The 28000-nt window shown below is 43.8% G+C and overlaps 1 protein-coding gene across 2 annotated transcripts; it reads left to right on the forward strand.

Moving 5' to 3' along the window:
• pnocb (prepronociceptin b) lies at positions 1-28000 on the forward strand. 2 transcript variants are annotated; one of them, XM_085133806.1, is made up of 3 exons: positions 1-1689; positions 14776-15031; positions 27124-28000. In XM_085133806.1, the coding sequence occupies exons 2-3, from the start codon at positions 14894-14896 to the stop codon at positions 27775-27777; spliced, it is 792 nt and encodes a 263-aa protein (XP_084989932.1). In that variant the 5' UTR covers positions 1-1689; positions 14776-14893; the 3' UTR covers positions 27778-28000. The 2 variants fall into 2 exon arrangements, with proteins under 2 accessions (XP_084989932.1, XP_084989933.1); XM_085133807.1 differs by lacking the exon at positions 1-1689 and having other exon boundaries at positions 13874-15031.

Genomic DNA, 28000 nt, shown 5'->3' on the forward strand with positions numbered 1-28000 from the left:
GGTATGACAGTCCATTCTCCCTGCAGCACGGACTACACTGCCCATGATGCTACATTCTTTAGAGCTATACCTGTAGCATTCTGCCTGTTAGCTTAGCACAACAACAACAAAAAGGCCTCTCTCACCCAGGAAACACGCAGAGAGAGCGTCACCCTGTAACCATGGCAACCGTAACGCTGCCTGGAACAACAGATCGTAGCTGTCAAACAAAACCCAAACAGTCCTGACCCGCCACAATATGAAACAGGGAAGTACCGCCGTGTAATCCATTTATTTCAACAAAGTAACTGTATTCTAAATACCACCTTTTTAAACGGTAACTGTAACGGAATACAGTTACTCATATTTTGTATTTTAAATACGTAACGGCGGTACATGTATTCCGTTACTCCCCAACACTGATTATTGTTATTATTACATCTTCTTGGCGCACAGTTTCCTGTCACGTCTTTGAAGGCAGGGACTCAGACATGATTCAGGAACTTTCTATCCGACACCAGGATCAGATCAAAATTGGTTTGCTAGGCAAACATTTGCAAAACAAATGTCATTGTAACTTGCCACAGCTAAATGTCTTTATGTTAAACCATTACATGGTAAACATTATCAGTATTTCATGCACAGCATCGCATTATTAGAATTCCCACTGGAACCATCTTCTTCTTCTTCTTCTTGGAAGTTAATATTTACTTCAAACCACCATTTTTTTTTTCAAATTACAGTGTGTGGGTCAGTTTAACGGGAGAGTAACTTAAACCTGTCACACCACACCCACCCAGTGGAGCTCCCTGGACAATTTTAGTACAGCCGGTCACATCTGGCCACATCGTCTGCTTCAGATCAGCCACAATATTGAGTTTTCCCAGTTTCAGTCTTTTTATGTCGTTGTTCTTCTTTCTGTCGACATCATTATCACCTTATCAAAACGAAAGAAAGCTCTCAGCACCGTGGGACAAACCTTCAACCCCCTACTCCAGCCCCAAATATCTGCCATGACTCATACCTGTCTCTAGGCCCTGATTGGCTGCACGCTCTGCCTGTTGACTGCCTCACACTGGTCATTGTTCCATAAAATAATATACTGTTCAAGGCCCCACTGCCACCAACAAAAGGCTTGTTATGTTACTCTTTTCCAGCTTAAACAACTTTATCGACCCGTGACCTTCTCCCTCCATCCGTGACGCTGCTTTTCTAAGTCGTAGTCAAAAAATCATCCAAAGTGCCGTCGTCTCCCTGACCTCGGCAGGAAGCTGGTGTCGAGGCCGTGGGCTCATTGGACACCTTTGACATGGAGCTTCTGGATAAATCTTATGATGATGCATATTTTTAGAGCCTCATCAGTTGGCTCGATGAAGATGAAATTGGTGTCGTAGGCAATACCTCCTGCGTCAGCGCGGGCCAAGCGTTTGTGTGTATGGCTGGGGGTTTGTGCGTAACTGAATGGGGGAATCCACCCCTTTCTCTCGCTCTCTACGGTGATGCGAGTGGTGATATACAGGAGAAGGGAGGGAGGTGAGGGGGAACTGGAGGGTTGAGCCAGGAGGGAAGGGGTGTGCCGTTATAAGAAGCCTCAGAGGAGGCATGCACTCAGTTGTTGAAACCCTGAGCCTAAGGATACGAGCTGAGCCAGCCAAACTCTGCTGTCGCCACAGAAGGCAAAGACTGCGAGAAACATCTTCACACATCCAGGTAAGCAAGCGCTCGAACGTGAGTCTACCTGTGTAGAGATTGTGTTGTTGCACTTCCTGGATTATTTAAAGGAGACAATAGTTGATTAGGAAAGGACTTGTTGTGTGTCCCATGCATTGTGCATTAATCTGGGGGAATATTGTTGTTTAAGGCACTGTCAGGATTCACCTCCTACATCTGCCTTTTCCTTTCTACTTTGTCTCTCTTTGGCTCTGTGGTTTTGATTTTGACTTAATCCTGTAAATAATCCTCCTTCACCTGAAGCAATCTTTTCCATTACCCAGTTTGTGTCCCTGCGGCTCTAAAGGTAGCACAGTGATCATCAGCAGTAGAGACACCACACCTGATTACTACTTAATTAACCAGAGAGAGAGAGAGTCCCATTGGGCTGACGTGATTTTACACAGCTAACAATGCAGAAGTGGTCAAATCAACACAGTTGACTGAGACGGAGAAGAAATCAATAAACAAATTTTCCTGTTTTTTTGTGTTTTTAAAAAAGAGAAAACAGCAGCAGCAGGTTAGTTTGATCTGAATAAAACATTAATATTAAGAAGCTGTTTCTGGAGTCAAACCGTAATACAGAAAAACCTCCAGAAAATCAGCTGAACGTGGTTATTATCCAAGCGCGTGATAATGATGATGCTAATGATAATGGTAATGAATGTGCATAATCTTTGGCCATTATCAGTAAAGACTCGCAGAGACAGGAAGAAAACGGGTGGTTAATGTGCCATTCACAATAAATGTGTGCACACGAGGGGGATGTTTGATGGTTACAGGACAGTGGCGCTGTTTTAACAGAGGTATGTCAGTCCCACTGACCCCACCCCCACCCCCCACCCCGTCTCAGTGTATTCGTGTTTAAAGATGCGTGAAAGTAATCCCATTTCTAAACCTGACTCCATGTTTCTTTAGATCTGAACAGGTTAAATCTATAACTCGTTTTATTGCCAAACATGTCACGATTTTCTTTTCTTTTTGTAAAGAAGCAACAAAGAAAAAAGCTGCTGCGTGTGCGAGCATCCTGCCTGTAATCATCTGAAACTGCTCTTAGGATTTCTGCTGCCTACGCTAAAGATTGAACCGATTAAAGCGTTTACAGGCTTTTTAGAGCCTCTCTGTAAATATTCATTAAGATTTCTGTTTATTCGTATATATGCATATTAATGGTCTGTTTTGTAAAACAGCAGGTTTACCTGTTATCTGCCCCCGCGCTGCTACATGCACAGCTATTTTGCAGTTCAACACTTCTCTTTTTCCTCACTTGGATAAAAGTCAGGAGCTCGTGTGGCCGTGCTAGATTGCTTTCCCTGGGTCCATGTCCAATGGATTCGCACAGGTGTCAACGCAGCTTAACAGCAACCAGATCAATGATGACACAATGTCAGCTGCATAACACTCTGCAGAGTTTCAGCTGTACAGCCAGAGCGAGTGGGGAATTAACACTGCAGAACTGAGCGCATCATTAAGGGCGTAATGTCCCTTTTGTGTGAAAACCTCCAATAGTCTTTGTGGATTCACACATTCGATGTTTGAGGCACATTCTTTCATTTTGGGTCGCATCAAACGAAATAACCTGTACAGGTTTGGGGAATGTCATGGGAGCGTCCAGGTTTCCCTCCGTCTCCCACACATCCAATCCCGGCCCAGCCTGTGCACTACGCTCTGCTCTGCACTGGCGTAATACTCTTTCCAGGCTTTTAATGCACCTTGATGAGGGTGTGATTTCCCCCACTGTGAAGGACATAAGCGATGCAGAGAGTGATTGCTGAAGAGATGTCACCCACGTGAGCGTTTAGCCCCAGGTACAAATCTATTTCCAATTAAAAGAAAAAGCTTGAGCCACTGATGGAAACAGTAGCAATGATATGCTCAGCTGATCTGATGTGATGGTGGGAAAGAAACCAGTAATGAATGTGAGGGGTGCAACGTTTCCCCACTTAGTATTTGGGAGAATTTTAGTGAGACTGTTGTAGAGAGAGCTGCACCTCCTCACTCGGTGTGCTCTGCAGTCTGCATTCGATTTCCTAAAGAACAGAAGCAACGAGAGACAACATCGTGTTGTTTTCCAGCAGCAGCAGTTCTGATTCTTCCAGCAGATGAGAATTTCAAACCTGGAGTGGCGTGTCATCCTCACAGCATCGAACCCTTACCCTGTGGGTGCAGCGTGGAGGGGTGGTGTCACACCCCCACCCACTCCCTCCTCAAGCTCTCGATATGTGACATCATCACAGTACAGCCATAGGTGTAAATTACAGGAGGTGGGGTCGTCTTTATCACTGCAGCTCTGGATTATTTTAAATGTGCATTAAAAGCACTTGTGTTATTAGTATTTATGATGATACTTAGACTAATGATTGTAGCACATGTGCGCATGTTTGTGTTTCCATCAATCCTGATGAAACCTTAAACAAACCTTGGTCAGGGCAGCGTGAGCGCTCACATCCATGTGACAATCGTCCAATCGGTGACTTTACAAATGTGGACGTTTGTTGAAGTTGAGTGTGTGCGTGACACATTCGTTACACAACATGTTGTAACAGTCGATGCAAATTCGTAATCTGATGATCAAGTTATTGAAATAAGCAAAAATGCTTAAAGTCTGGAAAATATGATGAGAACAATGTGAGGATAACAGCTACAGTATGAATATTAAATTTTAACATATTCTTCATTTTGCATATTTATATTGGTGACAATATGGTATCTAACAAATGTTTTATGTAATCACAATCAGTGTTTTCTGGCCAGTTTACCAGCATATAGACCTATAGACATATAGACGCCACACGCCATCAAACTGTTTAACTCCTCTCTGGAGGGGAGAGGGAGGGGAAACAGGAGGACAAAGGAGGGGGGAACAACTAAGCTGTAGTGCCTCTTCTCTTCACTGTGCAATACCTTTTGTGCAATACTTTTTGTTAATAATCAGCAGTGCAATAGACTCCATACTTGAAATGTGCAATTCACTTGTATTTTTATTTTTATTTTTATTTTTATTCCTATTTATTCTATTTATCCCCTTTGTATATTTTATCTATATATGTCTTTGTATTTATATATGTGTGTATATATATATATATATATAATATTCTTAACTCTGTAACTTCTGTCGGTGCTGTGCTTTTTGGAAAAACAAATTTCCCAGAGGAACCTACCCGAGGGATTAATAAAGTTTTATCTAATCTAATCTAGATCCTGACCTAACACCAAAGCAGCATGTAGGGCTTTGCTAGGAATAATAAAAATGGACAGAAATACTGAAAAATATACTAAAACAACAGAAATACAATCTCACCTTCATGAAAGCCTTTTTGATTATAACCAAACATTTATGAAGAGTTTTAAATGCCGGCGCCAGTAAACCTGACAGCCTGTGCTCACATGTTTGAGGTACCCGACAATAACTTCACTGATTACACATAAACACTGCCCAGAATAACCATTACAGAGAGCTCTGCTTACTGGACAATGAAAAGAAACCATCACAATACAACTTCACTAAAAACCCAAATGTGATAATAATGAGAAAGCGAGTTTGTGATGTTTTTGTGATGCTGTGTTTAATGTCAGCGTCCTGACACACACCTGTTGCCCTCCTCTGCGCCTCTTTGTCCATCTGCCTCCTTTCATAACACACTACTGTATCCTGACAGTTATATCACTCACTGTGTAATAAAAGATTCAAGACCAACAGACGGATTTTTTCCACAGCTGACATCGTTCATTCAGTTTTAAACTTCTTGGGGAATTTCTCACGGCTCTTATCGGCCGGTTCTCACTTCCTGTCCTCTCACCCCTTCCTACAAATGTCCCTGCCTACGCTTGGCCTCTTCACGTTCCCTGTAACCAGTCAATTTGTTTATCTGTGTCACAATAACATTTCTTAAATGGTGCAATGGGCCAGGTAATAGTTCCAATCCTGAAATCTGCTGCAGCCGTGGCAGAAAGTCCAAATCGGATTAAGAGCATTCTCTCAGATTAGTCGTTTCAGGATCTGCGGGGGCACAACTGCAAGCGCAGCTCCTGCAGCTCCTGCAGCTCCTGCAGCTCCTGCAGCTCCTGCTGGTCTGAACGGCGCGCTGAGTCACCCACGGTTTATCTGTGGCCGCACAGGCTGGATTTCCACGGCTGATGATCCAGCAGCTGTGTGTGTCTGTGTGTGTCTGTGTGTAGGGAGCCATATGTGGTGTGATTTCAGTGGTGTTGCACTGTGTGTGGCACTGACTGACTTTGTGATTTTGAAATTTGTTTTTGTGATTTTTAGACAGAACAACTATCGAGTGAAGTCACAGAATATTCTTTAATCATGAAGGTCGAACCAAGAAGAATTTATTTTTACTAGCGTTGGAATTTTAAACATGATTGATCATAATGCAGGGAGGCTAAAAGCCCTTTGCAGCAGTAATAACAGTGTTAACGTGGGGGAGTTATGTTCATATCCACCTCCATCATTTTATTCTTGGACTCTTCTAGAACAGGTGTTCATGATTCATATTTAAATATAATCCGTGTTTACATTGTACTGGACCACAGTGAGTGCGTCCACTGTCTAACACTTCTAGCTTCTCTGACGCTCTCTTCTGATTGGCTGCCCCTCTCTGTGCGAGATGGCCAGATCCACTCATAACTAGAACTAGTAGAGTGACAAAAACTAGACTAACTACTAACAGAAAAACCCTTAAAAATGATATTTTAACTAAAGAATCTGAGATTAAATAAAATTGTGGCGTGTTTTAGTTTTTGACTCTTTCCGTCAGCACGACCAGATTCACGATGAACATTAAAACACTTTCTGCTGAAGATAAAAAGTAAACTGAAAGGAACAGCGGTGAAACTAAACTAATAGGCTGGAAAAAGCAATCTATGATAACCGAGGTTTTATCTACTGTTTCGTGTATAATCACATTAACACAACAAGGTTCAGGACGCTTCGTGTTTTTGATCTAATCTGACGGAAACATGTCCTGGAAGTACAGACGAGGAAAAGTGCAGCGAGTAGTTATTAAACTCCAAAAACATGAAGTCATATTGTAAGAGGAATCGAATGAAGTTTGTATTTTTCAGGCACTTTTGTAAACATGGTTTATTTTTACAATCAGAAAAATGTCATTGAGGTGACGACAGTCGGTTTCCTGTCTGACTTGACTCACCTTGCTACAAAGGAGGTGAGTCAGTTTGTTACATTCAGACGAGAGACATTTGAAAGAGCCTCTTTTTCCAATTTGTGTATTTTCATTGAACAGGTTTACTTTCTATTGAAGTCTTTACCCTCATGACTCTGGATCATCTGGAGCAGCTGAAATGCAACTTTTGAAAAAAAGATTTATAAATTCGTGAGCACCATGAAAGTTTAATTCGTCTTAGCTACAAATGAGTGTGTTTGTATATTTCCATGAAGTAATCCTTTAAAAGATTGTTTTGTGTGCATTTGTTCACAGGCATCTAAAACGTGTATGAAATAAGACTTTTGAATCAGTATCGTTGTCTTTTCCACACAAAACCACGCTGGACTATTATCTCAGATCAACACATTTCCCAGAAGTGACTGGAGAGCGTAAGGTCATAAAACAGTCATAAATCTCAGAATATGAAGAATAAATCTCACACCATTAATGGTCCGTGAGATTTAATAGGCAGAGAAGAAATTTTAATCATCTTCCCCCTTTTAAGTGATCGCATCTTCACGCAATCCATCTTTCATGGCTCCTGGCTCCAGGTTGATCTTAATGACCAGGAGTTAAGATCTCCAACCAGTGGAAAAGGCTGGAAACCTCTGCAATATGTCTGTAGAGATAACACATCAGCTAAAATTCATAAATGTGGGAAAGCAGAGATGTTGGGAGACGAGTGGAGGAAGAAGAGGCAGCGAAAAAGGGGAAAGTACAGAAGATGCTAAAAAGGGAGAAAGAGGGCAGCTGAGAGCGAGGGACCTCTGGGTTATCTATGCATTAGCAGACTCCATTGTGCTCTTCAGCTTTATGCAGACACCTAATGGATGAGATGGAGTGAGTCAGAGCTTTGTCAGACGAGCATGGAGCTTTTCTTCCACCCCGCTCACATTTGTGACACCGTGGATGCCCTCTCCACCTTTTATTAAAGCTGCTAATGCTAATTTACCCCATCGTTAGCTTTATTAATTCACTTCACTTTGCAACTTTGTGCACAAACGTACAGGATGAATCCCCCTGTTCACTTGCTGGAAACACAAGAGGGTATTTTTATTCAGAGACCGTATAAAAAGTATTAGCATACTGAGGACGGCTGTGTTTTCATGGAGAATTAGCACATCCTGAGGCAATGGTTCTCAGCCAGGAAAGGCTGGACTGCCCACTCCAGCTTAGGAATAGTTTCTGCTCCCAAGTGGAGGAGCTCCAGTATTTTTGGTTCTCCCTCAAAAGTCAGAAAGAGTAGAGCAGACAGTCTGGCACAGTGTCTGTGTGGATCTACGCTCCTACCCTCCACCCCATCCCTGCGTTGGTGTCGTACATCAGCACGATGGTGTCGGTCCAGAATCAACACTGCACCTGACCAAAGAGTTAGCTAAGGCTATTTAAGGCAAGCCAACACGTGTACTATAATGTGAATAACAGCAAATGTAAATTGTTAACCTGGTTGTTATACTGAATAAATTATAAGGAAAACACCTGAAATAGGTGTCCAAAGACATGTACTTTGTGGGGATAGGTTTGTGATCTAAATTGCCCATGGGTGTGAATGTGAGCCTGAATGGTTGTCTGTCCCTGTGTCTTAGCCCTGCGACAGACTGGCGACCTGACCAGGGTGTACCTCGCCTCTCGCCCTACGACAGCTGGGATAGGCTCCAGCGCCCCCCGCGACCCTGAAAAGGATAAGCGGAAGCGGATGGATGGATGGATGGATGGATGGATGGATGGATGGGTGGATGGATGGATGATGGATTGATGGATGGATGATGGATTGATGGATGATGGATTGATGGATGGATGGATGATGGATTGATGGATGGGTGGGTGGATGGATGGATGGGTGGATGGATGGATGGATGGATGGATGATGGATTGATGGATGGATGGGTGGATGAATGGATGGATGGATGGATGATGGATGGATGGATGATGGATGGATGGATGGATGGATGGATGGATGGATGGGTGGATGGATGGATGGATGGATTGATGGATGATGGATTGATGGATGGATGGATGATGGATTGATGGATGGGTGGGTGGGTGGATGGATGGATGGGTGGATGGATGGATGATGGATGGATGGATGATGGATTGATGGATGGATGGATGATGGATTGATGGATGGGTGGGTGGATGGATGGATGGGTGGATGGATGGATGATGGATGGATGGATGATGGATTGATGGATGGATGGGTGGATGAATGGATGGATGGATGATGGATGGATGATGGATTGATGGATGGATGGATTGATGGAAGGATGGATGGATGGGTGGATGGATGATGGATTGATGGATGGATGGGTGGATGAATGGATGGATTGATGGATGGATGTATGGATGATGGATGGATGGATGGATGATGGATTGATGGATGGATGGATGGATGGATGGATGGATGGATGGATGGATGATGGATGGATGGATGGATGATGGATGGATGGATGGATGGATGGATTGATGGATGGATGGATGGATGATGGATAGATGGATTGATGGATGGATGAATTGATGGATGGATGGATGGATGGATGGATGGATGGATGGATGATGGATAGATGGATTGATGGATGGATGGATGGATGGATGAATTGATGGATGGATGGATGGATGGATGGATGGATGGATGGATGAATTGATGGATTGATGGATTGATGGGTGGATGGATGGATGGATGAATTGATGGATGGATGGATGGATGGATGGATGGATGGATGGATGGATGGATTGATGGATGGATGGATGGATGGATGAATTGATGGATGGATGGATGGATGGATGGATGGATGGATGAATTGATGGATGGATGGATGGATGGATGGATGGATGGATGGATGAATTGATGGATTGATGGATGGATGGATGGATGGATGGATGGATGAATTGATGGATGGATGGATGGATGGATGGATGGATGAATTGATGGATTGATGGATTGATGGATGGATGGATGGATGGATGAATTGATGGATGGATGGATGGATGGATGGATGAATTGATGGATTGATGGATGGATGGATGGATGGATGGAACACCTGAAATACTTTGCACGTGTTCTGGTGCATTCACACATAGCCAGTCTGACCGGATTCTCACAAAGTTCATGCATAAAATGGCTCTTAACTTGGAAAATAGTGTTGTCCATCCTTGTTGATGAAGTCTGTGAATAAATAAAACTAAAGTCCTGCCACTTCTTTTTTTCTTTATGTAAAACTAAATACACCTTTATGAGCTGTTTTTGAAGTAATACATTTCAGAACAGCCTAAAATAAAAAAAGATCTGGGCTGAAACAACATTGAAAGGCACTTGTCTGCTCTTTGAAACAATTTGATTACCTTCCTTCAACAAAAAAGTCAAAAACAGATCACTCGCCTGTTTCTGACCTCCACGCTGCCCTTAATGATTTTCAATACGTTTCTTTAAGGACAGTAAACTGGTAGAAAAATTACCGCAGATGTTTCTGATTGTTCATTGTCAGCTCTGACAAGAAATGTACTCAGATAACAAAAGCAAATGCATGAGAGCGGTGGCCCTTTTATGTTCTGATTGCTTCCTCTCTGATTCAAAGGGAAAAACATTTCTCTTGAGGACACGTAAGACTTTCAGGGTCTTCGTTAACTCTAATGGAAGCTCAGGACAATATGTTTTGGAAAGAACTGGGTAAAAGCATTCATTTCAGCGAGATGGGAAGAATCATCTGAAAAGTACAGGGACGCCAGGCCCCTTCGTTAAAGCCCATTTTCTTTTTGCTTTCATGTCAGCGTTCGTTAAGAATGCCAAGGTTTTTATATTTACGCACGATGAAGCCCTGTTTTCGAATACGACTCTCTCCCCGGCTCCAGCGGTGTTGGGAAAAGGCTGTGTAGGGGCCTAGCCCCCCAGTCTGTGCATATCCTCCCCCTGCACCCCGTTAACTGCCTTCTCTGGAAATGATATGAAATGTTGAGGATGACTAAAATAGCATTCAGAATTATAGGTGGCTAAGCGCGATGATGGAGAAGCGAATCATTACAGAAAATCGGGCAGAGAAAGGAGGGTGTTGGTCCGTGGCTCAAAGTGTCACACAAACTGAGTTTGATGTGATTTAGATGTGGATAAGCTGTGACTCCTGTGGCTCTTGGGCACAGTGGCAGGTCCACACACAGGTCCCACAGAAATGCAAACATCATGTTTCCAGTTTAGTGGTTTAAAGGTGTTTTATTTTTGTCAGGAAGTTCACAAAACAGTCAAGTACTAAAGGTTTTTTTTTTGTGGGATTAAAGGTTATCCTGCAGGGATCACAAATGCCTGCACAAAATGATATCACAATCTAGCTAATAGATATATTCTATCTGCTTATCAGGGTCCAGGTCCGCTCACAGGGCCACCTCCTACAGATGACTCCTTTCAGTGGGGAGGAAGGGCAGCTCTACCCTTCGCAAACGTTCTCGCTCACTTTGCTCATCACTTGACTTAACTGCTTTCAGCCGTCATCGGTTAAATGAAGATCCTCTACCCCCACCGATCTTCAGTGAGCGGAGCTCCGTTAATGAGTAAATCCTGTATTAAACTTGCAGTACTACTATTACTATTATTACTATTATTACTATTATTATTATTATTACAGGCTCGATCCTGAATGGTAATCTTCATTTGGACGCACAGTTGTTTGGTGATGTATTAACGAACGTTGTGATCTTAAGACAAAAGGTATTTAATATCGTGGCGAATCACAACAACAGTTCTCTCAAAGCCGTTTAACACATTGCTGCTCGTGTCGTCTGAGCTCACTGCTTAACTCCGTGTGCATTTCCACATGGCTGCACCGGATCTGCATTTGCTGAAATATTAACTCACTTTAGGCCAAAACAGAGACACACAAATCGCATATGCATGAGCTCCACCAGAAGCAAACGATATGAAAGTGACCACAGTACGGGAAGGATACCATAAAAAACACTTTGAAGCATATCCAACGTGTGTGTACTCCACCTAGAACCTGTTTAGAGATGCAAATAATGGCGCTGGACTTTTTGTTAATGAGACGAATTACAGGGCATTAAGCTGTGTGCGAAGGGAGGGAAGAGGCGTCCAGGTGATGCAGGAAACACCGACGGCAATCACGTCTGTGACTGGCCGATCCGTGCAAATCTTTACAACCAGCTCACTCTTACATCTGTCCGGTCCATTAATTGTTAATATCCACAAAGTAATAGCCTTCATTCAAAATGGCCAAAGCAGCGAGGAGCGGTGGTAATTTATCCCCATCAGAGCTGTTAGGAAGCCTGTTCACCAACAAGCAGGAAAATTTGTTCAAACTCTAGAAAAATACTGATCTCAAATATTTCTGTACGACTTTAAATCAAACCAAGTCAATGTGTGGGGAAGAAAGCATCTTTGTCATAGTTCAAAAATTCGTTTGGCGCGCCCGTTCGCCAACACGTGGGTTATTGCACGCCCCGAGTGGCGCAGCGGCGTTCGTTACATCAACTTTTCAGAACCCCTCATGTGAAGGAAGCTCAAATATTTGCTGTTTAGGCTGTAAATGTGTTTGTGTTTGTCAATGAAGTGTGGCTCTGACTGCAAACAGCTTCACAAAATGTATTTTCAAGGCTGTTTGAGTCAGTTTGAAACGCCCTGACTTAAACGAGTGACGCCGCAGCGTCGGGCGCTCAAATGAAACTCATTTAAAAAGTTGTCCTGACACGGTGCAAACACTGGGACTGCTCTACATAGATTGCATATCTGCATGTGATGCTGTGCTGCTCGACCTCAGAGATATTCATTATAATAATGTTTTTAAATGAGCCTTTGAATGTGTGGAGCTCCATTATCTAGTTACCAAAACATTTCACTACAACTATTATTAATGATGTGAACAAAACCCCTTTCAACAGCACATTCACATGAACACGCTGTTTGAATATAATTAATGTGTGAAAGGTGGATCTTTGTGATGCTGACGCCTGTCGAAGGCCGACGCCATCTTCCTGGTTTACTCGTTTGTTCGACTTACGTGGCGAGAGCTGCTTACAGGAGAATCTATCTGAAATGGGTTTAGTCAGCAGGCGACCAAATGATCTTTGCAAAGCAAACAAACAGCTACCCTAATGATTCCCATGAAACCATTTCTACTGGTGTAAATGGGCTGGAGTCACACACGACTGGTTTCATGACTACGAGTGGTAACAAAGTGGAAACGCTAATATTGTCCTCCGACTCCCACAAAGCTGCTACGCTGTTTAAAATGTAAATAAAACTTTATTCACACGAGAACACAGAAAACACATCTAACGGGAAAAATCGATCATTTTAAGAAAAATATTGGCTCATTTTGTTGATGGCACCAGTTGGTAGAGCTTTCCTCTTCTTTTAGTTTGTAAATGGGAACCGAGGAGACGCACCGGGGAGAGGAACATCGTCTTCTCTGGCTGCTCTGCAGGTCTGCCACCTTCCCCAAACTTCCATGACCCCCTCAGTAATCGTGCACGTGCAAACAGCTAGTAAAGACTTACAGACTGAGACCAGCAGCGCATCCAATACCACGAGAAAACGGCTGAACGTCCCTAATATCCTCCTTCCCTCCTGCTGATTCACATACATGACTGTGTGGTGTGTGGTGTGTGCTCCCCGTCACACACGTCCTCCTCTCTGTAAACGTGAGAGACTGAATCCTGGTAACATTTTGTCGAGGTGTAGAGTAACAATCCAAACTTTGCTCACATCTTTAAGACCTCTAAGGCTACGTCCACACTAATGCGCAACGTTTTCTCTCCGTTTTGGCCTCACGTCCATACTGAGACACATTTTCCCCAAGGAAAATGGTAAATGGTAAATGGCCTGTATTTGTGTAGCACTTTTACTAGTCCCCTCTAGGGACCCCAAAGCGCTTTACACACCCAGTCAACCACCCATTCACACACTGGTGGAGGCAGCTACATTGTAGCCACAGCTGCCCTGGGGCAGACTGACAGAAAATGTGGACGCACAACTCTGTGAAAACGACTGAAACGGAGCGTTTTCAGACAGAAACGCAGTTTTCAGATCTATCCGGCCGGTGTGCACGTAGCCTGAGTCGACCTTAAAGATTTACTGGTGGGAAATCTGACAAATTTACAAACTGTGATTCTTCCAGTTTGTGTATCGTTGATATATAGCAAGTACTTCATTATTAGTATTTCTTATTTGACCTCTGACCTCTCCTTTAAGGTCAACAGGTTGAGCAGCTCCAGCAGTAAATCTGTTAATATTTGACAGAGAACATATTTCCCAAACACGAGCATGAGGCCGTGGGTGCGTGGCTTTCAGCCTGCAGACAGAGTGTGGATTTCTATCAGGCAGCAGCGATCTATGCTGCTCTGTTTCTCTTTGTTATTGCTGTTGTTGGGGGAGTCGGTGGTGCGTGGCAGAATAAATGGGGGTCAGACAGTCAGAGCCACACCAGATGCTGGGGTCTATCTCACCGGTTATTCTTCCTCAGCCTGCGCACGCGTCCTTTCACACATTTCTTCACTGCTAGCATGTTTGTTGCCTCAACATTGGCTCTAATGCCCATTTTATCATCGTCCAATCACTGTTGTGTGCGGATTTCTTGCTGCCTCAGGAAATGACCTGTGTTGTAGTTTCAAGCTAATCTGTGGAGGCACATATCGGCTCTCACTAATCTCCAGCCTGCGGTGTGTGATTTCGATTGCGATCCAACCCTCCAGCCTGCACAGGATGATTCCTGTCCACTGGAAATTGCCCATTTTATCATTTATTGCCTCAGGTTGTGCTCTCTCTCTCTCCACCCACGCTGTCCATTTCCTGTTATTTGATGAACACTCTCCCACCACCAACGCTTTGACTGGCCGGCCAAATCCACCAAATTATCCCTGCGAGTTGGAATTCCTGCAGTATTCCTGTCAGTCTGTCCGCTCTCTCTCCCTGCAGGCTGGACCCACATCCCGCAGGTTTTACCTCCCAGATCCTCCAGCTGCTGACTCCTTGTGTTGAACTCTTCTGTTTGCTGGGCTCCTCGTTGTCGCTGCCTGTCTGGGTGCGCTGAGCGATGAAGATCCCTCTGTGGTGCCTGGTGGTCCTGCTGGCATGTCTCTTCAGCCCTGGATGCAGCGACTGTCAGGGGCAGTGTGTGGCCTGTGGACTGCTGCTGCAGCAACAGCAGCTGGAACAAACCTTCAACACCATGGTGAGCACATGTGTGTGTCGTTGTAATTCTGTGTGAATGCGTGTCAACACCGCGGCGCATGTGTGCAGCTGCAACGAGCCATCAGCACCCTGATGGGGCCGTGATTGTGATCCAGTGAGTTATTGATTAGAGTGTCTTTGTAACGCATCGTGCACAGTTTGATAGTCCTGTGTGTGCTTTGTTTGCACTACTTATGTTGTGTTTTTGTCTGGTTGTCATTGTGCATAATCTCTGTGTGCTGTCAACCATTTACATTGTTGTGTTTTCACCTCAAAAACAGCAAGAAGTGTATCAAATATTTATTTTTCCACAAGAATTAAGGTATGAAGCATATTTCAATCAGTCACCAAAACATTATAGGGTTCTTCATGCAGAGCAGAGTCGTGGTGGCAACAATCATTAAGAATAGTAGAAATCCAGATTTCATGTCACTTCTACTAGACGTGTGCGTTTGCAGGATTTTTACCAGCTCATGCAGAGTCTCGATGAATGACACCATGTTGCACTTTGTACAGTGCTGACTCTGGAGCTGCTGATGACTTTATTACCTGCACAGGTGACAGGAAGAAACAAGCAGGCTGAAACTGCGGGAAAGCAGGGCGGTTATGCGGTGGTTATCACTGTGACAGGGTTCTAGGTTGGAGCCTCGTGTGGCTCTGTCATTTTTCTGTTGTCTCAGAATCAAACACAGGCATGTCAGATGAACTGGTGAAGAGTGGACGTGAGGCTCAGAGACTCCCGTCTCTCTGTGCTTGTCCTGAGTGCACCTGTTTGTGTTGCCTGCATAGATGAACATCAGGGGGTAACTGAAGTTTCTGCAAACCATGATGTGGGGACATATCTGACAACCAGCCAAGCTCACATTCACACTTATGACCAGTTTAGAACCGAAGAATCTGAATTTCCAAACGCTCCTTCCTGTTCTCATCTGTACATGTTTCCCCCAGCTGTTCGTTCTTGTTTTCGTGCCCCTCCCTCCCACTTTTATTTAGTACATGGTAGACTTGTAGTCAAGACCGCCTAAACTGAGACCAAGACCAAGACAAAAAAGTTTTTAAACTGCAGCCAGATGCTGTTTCGTTTACGGGTGTCGGCATATTTATGTGTTTTTGCGATGCACTCGCACAGCCCTCCTCACCGCTGTCTCCTGTCTCACTCACTCACTGAGAGGACAGACACACACTGCACTGTCGCGTCTCTCGCCCTCTCTGTTTTTCACATAATGATACTATGTGAAAAAAATTAGGATAAATTAAGCTCTCGCTTAATGGGAGTCGACTCTTCGGATTCACTGCAAAGCACTCTCCAAGCACGGCTGTTGGAGCTGATGCTTTTGCACATGACGCATTACCAAACGTTACGTTGTGTGTCATGGATACTAGCGGTGCAACGGATCAAAGATCTCACGGTTCAGATCGGATCACGGTTTTATGTCACGGATCGGATCGATTTTCGGATCAGCAAAAATAGAAAAAAAAGACAAAAATTCGACTCGCCGTTTACTTATTTAAGTATTTTTTGTCTATTAAAAAACATTCAACTGAAGACTCATTCCACTCACTTATATAAAAACAAATTAAGGTGCAATATGGACATTATGGACCATGCTGGGCAGCCTCTGCATCCTCTGCACACGGCCATAAACAACCAGAGGGTCTGTTCAGTGACAGGTTGCTTCTCCCAAAGTCAAGGACCAGCAGACTTAAAAAGTCCCACACGGAGGGGAGAGGGGGGGGGGAAACAGGGACAGAGGAGGGGGGGACAAGTAGCTGTAGTGCCTTTTCACTGTGCAATAGTTTTTGTTAATATCCAACGGTGTAATAGACTCACAATACTTGAAATGTGCTGTTCCCTTGTATTCTTATTCCTGTTTATTCTATTTATCCCTTTTGTATGCTCTGTATTTATATATATGTGTATATTTGGTATATTTCTGCTCACACTGCGCCGCGTACTCAAAGACCGCTAAGGCCGGAAGTGCGAGGCTTGTGAAATGGGACGGTCTAACCTCCGTTGGCTGCCCAGGTTGCCTAGCAACCATGATACTAACAGCTGGAAGCGTTTCATACAGCTTTGTTTGACAGAAATGAAGGAGAAAATCTTCTGTTCATTTGTTTGTTTCTACATGAGCTTTGATCATTCTCTGATTAAGCTCAGCTATTGAACGGCGTATATTTTAAAGTAAAGGCTTTAAAACCAAGTTAGTACAAACGTCACTAATGTCACATGACTTTGCCGACATGTGGCCAACAGGAATGTTTTAATGTTCTTCGTTATTAAACATTTGCACATAAATAAGGGACATAATATTCAGTACTTACTTAAAGTTTACTCTTCTGGCGCCCCTCATCCGCCGTTTTTTTTCGGCAAAATTATCCACACCCACCGCCGCGCTATGCATTCTGGGATATGTTGGGCTGCGAAGTCTACACCGCCACGTCCTTAAAATTCAGGGAAATGAAGGACGCATTTGAGGGCCGCATTTCGAGCAGCCTTTGAATTGGGACAGCCTTCGTCGCGTCGCGGTGACGTAATCGGCCTTAAAATGCGGCCTTTAAGGCTGCAGACCCTGAATTAGGATACAACCTCTTTCTCAAGTATTCTCGGCAAGTCCGGACTCGGCGAGAACGCGAGCACGGACTCGCGATTTGTACACCAGCGTACTTGATGATGTCACAGGTCCGGAGGTTTTACTGCCGTCCCCTCTTAATTTAACTGTGAGTAATATGTTATGAAGCTTTAATCACAGCCAGGCCGGTTTACTCAGGAACAAATAAAACACTGAAATAAACCAAACATTAACATTTAGAAGTTACCTAAGAGACTTATATATCATGTATATATCAAAAGACGGGGGGGGGGGTTGAAAACGATGTGCCGGGAGTCCGCTGTTCTCGCCGGCTCTAATAATCCTCGACCTCGCTGTCTGCTATGGAGCTGGCGGGTCACAGATGTCTCTGAAAACGTCGGAGCTCGTTTGGAAATATATGATATCTTGATAAATCGGGCAGATATTTGAAGTTTACACAGCTACATTCTTGAAAAGAACTTAAAAGTTTATTTTGTGACCCAGAAAGAGTAATATTTAAACGTTTTTAGCCCCGCTCGTCCGTTTGAGTTTTGGACGAAATGCATTCTGGGATATTTAGCTGTACCAAGTCCACACAAGTCACCACCGATGCATGCTCGATAAAACGGGCGGAGCGAGAACACATCCGGGACTTTTTCGCGTTCTCGGCTTGATGCGTACTTCGACTTGGAACAGTATTTGGTCTCCGACTGATGACGTATCACAAGTACGCATATTGAGACAGGCCCTATGTCGATCTGAGATAGCAAGACCAAGACCACGTAAAAGTGGTCTCGAGACCGGTCATCCAGCTCTAGTACATGGGGCTCTGCCGGGCCGGGAGCAGCCGCCAGTCCCCTTTGAGGCCTCCCCCAAACCGCAGCTCAGTTCATACCTTCTTCTACTAAAACGCTGCCAAACCTAAAATGAGGACGTGAGCCCAGCGAGTGAATTACCAGTTAACCTAATGTGTATGTCTTTGTACGTTTGGAGGACCCAGAGGGAACCCATGCAGAAGAAAGGTCCCTGCTTCCCAGCACATTCAAACACATGACCACCGTGTTCGGTTACCCTGTGCTCAAACAACAGCCAGCACGGCTAAAAAGCATAAAACTTTAGGTTTCCAGTTTAACAGTCTGACATTCTGGGGTAACTCTGGTTCCACCTTCCCTAACCACAGTGCATTTTTAAGACAACCATGATAATCATCCATTATTAGCCTAGTGTTCCCACAAAGCTTGCTTAATAAAAATGAAGAAATTAAAAAAGCAACAGGACAACCAGGACAATGTTATGAGCTCATACAGTTTACCTCAGTCGGCTGATTTTTATTTACCTCTGCTATAGATAGATAGATAGATAGATAAATAGATAGATAGATAGATAGGTAGATAGATAGATAGATAGATAGATAGGTAGATAGATAGATAGATAGATAGATAGATAGATAGGTAGATAGATAGATAGATAGATAGATAGATAGATAGATAGATAGATAGATAGATAGATAGGTAGATAGATAGATAGATAGATAGATAGATAGATAGATAGATAGATAGATAGATAGATAGATAGATAGATGGATAGATAGATAAGTTTCAAGTTTTCAAGTTTCAAGTTTTATTTGTCATATGCAAGTTAGCACAGGGTCAACATGAAATGTGTTTGACGAGCAGCAGTCACTCAGCAGCATGATACAGTACAGAAAATATAGTAAAATATAATAAAATAAAATATAAAAATATAAAAATAGTAAGGAGCTAAATATTAGAGAGACATGGTAAAAGAGAAAAGATGACTAAATATATATGTATCTATAAATATAAGTATATGTACACTAGTGATTAAATAAGAAAATCTTGAAAAGAAATATGACGGGAGGGCAGATGGGATATTGCACAGGAATGAGCAGCAGAAAATTACAGTATTGCACTTTAAATATAAATATCAATGACAATAAAGTGAAATGACCAGTGCAGATTAAACACTTGTGAAGCTGCAGGGTAGCTTCTGAGTGCTGTGTTGTGTGTGTTTAAGTGTTGTGGTTGAGGTGTCGTATGGCTTGGTGGTAAAAACTGTTTTTAAGTCTTGTAGTCCGAGCAGACAGACTCCTGTAACGTCTGCCAGATGTTAACAAGGAGAACAGCTGATGTGCTGGGTGGCTGTGGTCCTTGATGATGCTGTGAGCTTTACGGAGGCATCGCTGGAGGTAAATGTCCTGAATGGCAGGAAGCCACGTTCCAGTGATGTGCTCTGCTGCCTTCACCACCCTCTGTAGTGCTTTACGGCTGCTGGCAGAGCAGCTTCCATACCAAACTGATATATAGATAGATAGATAGATAGATAGATAGATAGATAGATAGATAGATAGATAGATAGATAGATAGATAGATAGATAGATAGATAGATAGATAGATAGACACACAGCACTCTTTATGCTGGAAGTGCTTATCATCTCCTGTGTGGACAGGTGTCAGTGCAGAGTGCCAATATTCTTTCTGTGCCAATGGCACACAAATGGCAATTAGTGTTATAATGGGTGGTTAGTGCGAAACAAAACACACAGACTTAGACTAACATAAAATCCTAAAACCTGAAAAAAATACTTCCTATTATTTTTCTCTCGTAGCGTCGGGGTTCAAACTAAAGAAAGCCACGCAATGCACGGTGACGGTGATATGATGGAGACACTTAGATTAGTGTTGCTTCTCTGTGAGTACCTGCAGCACTTGTGCAGTTCTGTGTGACCTTCAGGAAATCCCGGCCTCTACAGTGGGAGGATGTGATCGTTCTCCGAACTGAACCCAAAATTTCCACGTGGCACAGAATCTCATTCCAAGCAGTCTGAGAAAAATCAGTGGGTAAAAATAGTCGGTGGGTGTCCACGAGTAGCTGTAGGACGGCTAATTTAGCTGATAATGATGCAGAGGAAAGACAGCTGGGACCTTTTTGGAAGTTGCAATAGACTGCCTCTCAGTATCATCAGCCTGGGCCGACATCGCTGACTGACACATTTGATCAGCACCTCATTGTGTTTGTCCCACTGAGCCACAGATGGAATCCACGGAGCAATTCCATTGTCTCCCACTGCAGACGGAGAGTGTGTGCGTGAGGCCGCCGCTGTTCGCTATAATGTCAGGACCATTGATTTATTTGTGCACACACCTACATGCCCGTGCACACACACACAGACCACCACATTCATTACTTACTGTCATTTTTATAAAGGCCAGCTTTTGTTTACATATGTGCTAATTACCTGTGATGTGGCTCTTAGTCACAGTGTTTCCTGCTCTCGTTTGTAGTTCAGCTGTGTGGAGGTGAGAGTGTAACCAGGGTTACTTTGTCTGTTTGTCATTAGCTGCCAGACTTTCGTCCAATTAAAATCATTGCTCGACAGAAGTGTGGCGTTGCTTCCCTTATGCGTGTTTGCAAACAGCCACAGCTGGTTCCTGACACACCTTTGATTGTTGCACAGAGATGTTATGAGGCCTGGGGGCCTCGTGCTGAACATTGTAGAGATCTGCCACACTCCCTGTTAGAGCTGGACCATTAGCTAAGTTAGCTACTGCATGCTATCAGCCTACGTTTAAGTGTTTTTACACAAAACAGTCAGAACAAGGTGAACAGCTCTGCTCTTGTCTCCAGCAGTGGTTTGTACGCTGCACAGCATGTGGTGTCCCAGGTGGTTAGCTCTCCAGCCAAGCTGGGTCCAGTGGCTTTACTGGTGGAAACTCAGTTTTGTCTTTGCAGCTCAAGAAACAAACTATCATCAATATGCTGCTTTTTCATACAGGAATATTACATTTCACTTAAGAATTTCTCGCACACACATCTCTCTCTATCCTCCAAGCTCAGGTCCTCTACCAGAGGCCTGGGGGCTTGAGGGTCCTGCAGTATCTTAGCTGTTCCCAGGACTGCGCTCTTTTCAATTCAATTCAATTTTATTTATATAGCGCCAAATCACAACAAAAGTCGCCTCAAGGCGCTTCATAGATACAGAGAAAAACCCAACAATCATATGATCCCCTATGAGCAGCACTTTGGCGACAGTGGGAAGGAAAAACTCCCTTTTAACAGGAAGAAACCTCCAGTAGAACCAGGCTCAGGGAGGGGCGGGGCCATCTGCTGTGATTGGTTGGGGTGAGAGAAGGAAGACAGGATAAAGACATGCTGTGGAAGAGAGACAGAGATTAATAACAGATATGATTCAATACAGAGAGGTCTGTTAATACATAGTGAGTGAAGAAGGTGACTGGAAAGGAAAAACTCAATGCATCATGGGAATCCCCGGCAGCCTACGTCTATTGCAGCATAACTAAGGGAGGATTCAGGGTCACCTGGTCCAGCCCTAACTATATGCTTTAGCAAAAAGGAAAGTTTGAAGCCTAATCTTAAAAGTAGAGATAGTGTCTGTCTCCTGAATCCAAACTGGAAGCTGGTTCCACAGAAGAGGGGCCTGAAAACTGAAGGCTCTGCCTCCCATTCTACTTTTAAATACTCTAGGAACAACAAGTAGGCCTGCAGAGATCTCTGATGTTGTTCCTGTGATCTGCTGGAGCCACTCGCCTAGTTTGGGAGTCACCGCACCGAGTGCTCCGATTACCACGGGGACCACTGTTACCTTCACCCTATATATTATATTATATTATATTATATTATATTATATTATATTATATTATATTATATTATATTATATTATATTATATTATATTGTTTTCTAGAACTACCATAAATCACAAAATAAATTACAATACAATCCCATGTGAAGAAAACCACACAGTAAATTAAGGTGCAGGCTGTGACCTTCCCGTATTCCTCACATTTCCTTGCTGGAGAATCAGGATTTTTTTTAATTGCAGTGAATTTCTGGGGCTGACAGATGATGTAGTCCTTCTCTTTCATCTGTTTTCTCTTTTTTTAGTATGTTACTGTTTTTCATATCAACTTTGATGATATGATCTATTGATATACTATTGATAGCGATAACCTTCGCTAATCGCCACCCTGATGGAAACGTTTTGGAAAGGTTTACATTTTCTGGTTTCCTCTTTGGTTCGGTTTCTTCAGCGGGACTTTGTTACCTGAACATCTGTATCTGTCCACTACATCACACAGCAGGCAAAGTGTGACTTCTTTGGCTCTCCGTCACACCATTATCAGTCACTCCTCACAGGAACAACTCTTTTGATGTTTGCAGATGGCTCATAACATGGCCTTTGGCCTTAAAGAAGGCGTCAAGGTGGGCCTTAAACTCTGATCTGTCCGCCCCAACCCCACCTCTGCTGCTTCTCTGATCAGTTCAAAGAAGTTAGTACATCAAAATCTCAACACTGTATTTAAGAGCCAGCCCTGACCCAGCTCCTCTGTGAGAATTAAGCCTTTGAAGCGAGCTCCTCTTGGAGAATTTTCTCAACCGTTTTATCCTCACAAGTATATAAATTGTGGACTGTGTGCACAGTCCACAGTCCACAGTCCACTCGCTCATAAACTCCTTTAGATTGCTCCATTGATCCGCTGCGGAGAATCCCCTGGTGCGCTCATTTCATTTACGATGGATAATTAATTTCTGTTGATAGATTCACAGCAGAACTCCCTCTTCTCTCCTTCCTTTGATGTGAGCAGGTTTCTGATAACAATGCAATTTATCTCGTTTGAGCGAGAGTTGACGAGCAAATGGGATTTGCTTCTTACCTCAAACTGAAATCAGCAAGCTTGGGAGTTTGGGAAAGGGTGAAAGAGAAGAATACGCTGACCTACTGTCAGCCATATATGGATGCACAATATAGGTGATAAATATATGTGGATTTACTGAACAAGAAAAGGCATCGTTGCATCAAAAAAGCTTTAAATGCACTTCAAATGTTCTTCATTGGTCCTTGAAGTCAGACCATCAAGCGTCACGACTATGACGGGAAAGTCATTAAGACGAGGTGGACATTCAGCGCTGACAAACAGACAGAAAAGTTCAATTCCAAATTTTTAGGAGCGGAAACGTAACGTCTTGAAGCTGAAGAGTCGTTCGGAAATAAATAGTTGTCAGCAAAAGACATCATTTACCTGCTGTCCTTCCAACAGCCTCGCACTTTTCTCCAATTTTGTGCTGTCAATCATTTTGCAGTAGTCGATGTCACATTTGTCAAATTATGGATGTGTCACATTCGCAGATAACTTTCATGCTGAACACAGCAGAACGAGGCCCATTAACTCCTGTGACACCCGAGTCATCAAGGTTAAAAGGAGGTTAGTTCAGCTGACGCCTGCACTAAAACTAATATAGTAATGCCATAAAATCATGGCCACACAAATTTTTGTGTTTGGCTGTTTGACTAGAAGAAAAGATATTTGATTGAAATGACTGGCTAGCTTTTACATTTTGTTTTCTTTTTGGCTATAAACTCATATATGCATATTTTCACAGCGTGGGGACTCAGGAAGAAGTCATTAGTCTCATTAGACTTTTTCATATGAGAAATAGTTGAATTCACTCGATGTAATATAAACAGTTCAGCTTCTAGTCAAACAAACACAGATAATTATTACCTGACTCTCGTTTGTGGGCCACATCATTTTCTGTCTCATGAATCTAACTTTGTGCCACAAAAGGCAGCTTTTTCCCCGTGAACATGTTCATACATGTGTGTCATATTCAAAGGCAGCATCATGGATGGATGTAGCCACTCCTCATTTTGAAGCTTCAGCATCAGAGTTTTAGGCAGCGCAGGGTTTGTCTTGTGAGGATGGGTATTGAAAACCGGTTCTTGCTGAGAACCGGTTCCCACTGTTTCAATTCCTTGGAATTGTTTGCCATTTTTGCAAACGATTCCCTTATCGATTCCAGTCGCCCCGAATGACGTCACCACGTTGCGGAGCGTCATTTACCTGGCAGGAAACACGGCGGCTCAAACACTAAAAAGTTTGATTATACTTCACGAGAACGGATGACAACAGGGCAACTTGCAATACTTGCAAAGTAGATATTTCATTTAAGGAAGGAAACACTACGAATATGCAAAAGCATTTGCTCACAAACACACGATGACCTTAAATGAATGTCGCGTTTTTAATTCCGGACTCGTGAATCTCAACCCAGCAGCAGCGGTAACGTTTGCACGTCCTCTCCCGTTAATGCGGCAGGTAAATAATCAACAACAGTGCAGATTATGTTAGCGTGATCTGCCTTATTACAAACCTGCCATTACTGTGCGTTTAGGAGACCATGATGAGACAGAGTCTGGCTCAGATGCTGGCAGTTCTCGCTGCAGTCTACCGTAGCGTCTCCTTTCAGGCCGGGATAGACGAATGTCAGCGAGCAGTGACTCAGTTTGTGGTCAAAGGCTTGCAGCCATTTGTCACAGCAGATGATTTTCAGTAAGTGAAGGTGTTTAATTGTAGGCAGGGACATTACTGGATATTCTTGTGTAATTGCTACAGAATAATTTATGTTATACTTTGTTATTGCTACAGAAGAATATTTATTTCATTATTTTACATTTACAGTTTTTTTCCTGGGTCCCTGTGACCCCCCATTGAAGAGCCGCAGGCTGTGGATCTCTTAAGATCTCACTGTTGGGTTTGTAAGGCCATGTTACTCCTAAATTTCTATCTTGTTCAAAGAGAAGATATAAAACAAAGTTCTAAGCTATTAGACCTTAGTGTTCTCCTTTTTAAAGAGAATCGATAAAGAATCGAATCGTTAAACAGAATCGAAAATGGAATCGGAATCGTGAAAATCTTATCAATACCCATCCCTATTCTTGTAGAGCCAGAAGTGACCTTAAAATGTTTGTTGATTCATCAGCTAACGTTAGTTAGCTTGGCTAGCTAGCTGAATAAGATGCAGAGAAACATGCTAGTGCTAATTAGTGCTAAGTAACAGACTGTAGCTCAGCAAACCATGTTTTAGTTTGATATTCTGTTAGAAATGCTCCAAAAGGAACCAACAGCAAAGAGACAGTGAAGAGCTCTGGTGTAATGACTGTTGTGGACGAGGACTGGAAAACATTAGCGGCCTCCAATTCAATTCAATTCAATTCAATTCAATTCAATTCAATTCAATTTTATTTATATAGCGCCAAATCACAACAAAAGTCGCCTCAAGACGCTTCATAGATACAGAGAAAAGCCCAACAATCATATGACCTCCTATGAGCAGCACTTTGGCGACAGTGGGAAGGAAAAACTCCCTTTTAACAGGAAGAAACCTCCAGCAGAACCAGGCTCAGGGAGGGGCGGGGCCATCTGCTGTGATTGGTTGGGGTGAGAGAAGGAAGACAGGATAAAGACATGCTGTGGAAGAGAGACAGAGGTTAATAACAGATATGATACAGCTGCCTACGTTAAGCTAACCAGTAATACCCCCCCTCCCCCCCGACTGTCACCGCTCTACTTAACGTAGCTTCAACAAGTCTTCATGGCGTCGCTCATCAAGTGTTTTCCTTCTGGAGCTCTATTTTTACGCTTCTTCTGCATTCCTCAGCATCCTCTCAGTTTCCAAGATAAACACATTTTTCTGGCTTTTCCCTCGTTAGGCTCCAGCTTCACATAAAACTCACTGAGCCTTTTCCTTCGCCACCTCTGTCTTTGTCGTACGTCTAGCCTCAGAGGACTATCCCACTTCTTCTTTGCTTACCTCTTCCTTTGAATTCTTCCCTGCACTTCCTCAGTCAACCACCAGGTGCACCTCCCCTTCTCGTCCAGAATCAAGCTGCAGGCTGCCGTCCAATGCACCACAGCTACCCCACCCCTTACACCACCTTGCAGTTTATCTCTTTCAGACTGCACCTTTGTGCGCCTTCCTCTCTTATTCAAAACCATCTTCTTCTTGAAATATGTGGTCACCACAGCCATTTACATCTTTTTTGCAAAAGCTGTCCTTCTGCATTTCTCTAAAGAAGTACAAAGCCCACCGTCTCACCCCAGGAAACCTTACAATCCTTTGTAGGATTCTTTGCCTGTAGCTTTAAGCTTTAATAAATACAATGATCCAAGTTACCACTACTCCTAACAACTAGCGACTATAACAGCAGTGCTAGCTAAAACTCTTTAAATATCAGGTCAGAAATATCACACTGCTATGTTTGCTAAGCAGCACTCGAATGTAGGAAATGCAACATGTGAGGAAACAACCAGTAAGAGATCAGTGGGAACACGCACATGTTCAGACAGACAGCCAGTTTATGTGAGTTCGACTTGAAATAAGAGCGTCTGCTTTGCTCCGTTATTTGTCCTTTTCATGATTTATGTTCTAAGGAAAGAAAATTTGTGATTGTAGAAAACGGAGATACTTCAGGCCTGTCAGCACCGTTACGTTCGTCCGTCACGTTGCTCTGGTGTGTGGACTAAACACCTGCGATTATTTGCCGGGGTCTTGAGCCCAATATTCTCAGCATCCTCACTGTCACCTTCTTTCTTAAGCCTGATTAGTGCTTGAATGACTGCAAGTAATTCAGGGACTTCAAAGTCTTTGGGATCTTTGTTGTCACCACGCCTCACCTCGTCACTGTTTCTCTTCCCTCTGCAGGTGTGTTTGTTGGAGTGCGAGGGTCGCATCTCCTCTTCGCTGACGTGGGACGTCTGCAAACGCGCTGTGAAGCTGTCGCTCCATCCTACACTTTCTGGAGGAGGCGCTCTCTTCAAGAGAACGGGAGAGGAGCTGGAGCTGACCTCTGTCGACCTGAACTCTGACAGTGAACTGGTGCAGTCGACAGCTGCGGAGCGTTTCCAGGAGGGGGGTCGGGATGAGACACCCTTCGAGCAGCGCAGCGTCCAGTATGACTCATCGCTGCTGGGATCCTCTGAGGAGGGGGAGGGCCTGCAGAGTCTGGATCTCAGTCTGACGGATGAAGAGCAGAAGCCCAGAGAGGAGAGGAACGTGGAAAGCGATGGCCAGCTAGAGGCCGATGAAGGTGAGAGTTCAGAGGGCGTCGCCTTATCCAAACGCTTTGGCGGCTTTCAGAGGGGGCGCCACGCATACAGGAAGCTGCTGGGCTCATCTATGAGGCCGTTACAGAAGCGCTACGGCGGGTTCATAGGCGTCCGGAAATCTGCCCGCAAATGGAACAGTCAGAAACGGGTGAACCAGCTGCTGAGGCAGTACCTGGGCATGAGGAGCAACCGCAGCGGCAGATTCAACCCCATCCCCATGAGCCGCCTGTGGAGGCAACACAAACTGTGACGCTCCCAGGGCGCCGCCGCTGCTTACCTCAACCTGTCAACCATGTTTTCCACAGCAGCTCACTCCAGTTTGAACTGTGACGTCATCAGAAGAACAGACTCCGCCATCTTGCCGCGCCTCACTTTGTGTCTCCAAGTAACAAAGAATGTTTTGACCGTGATGTCCTTCCTATTAACCACATTTACACGCCATCCTGTGAAATAAAAGAATTCGAGAAGTGCAA

This window comes from Neolamprologus multifasciatus, chromosome 15 (assembly GCF_963576455.1).
Source record: "Neolamprologus multifasciatus chromosome 15, fNeoMul1.2, whole genome shotgun sequence".
In the NCBI taxonomy this organism is placed as follows: Eukaryota; Metazoa; Chordata; class Actinopteri; order Cichliformes; family Cichlidae; genus Neolamprologus; species Neolamprologus multifasciatus.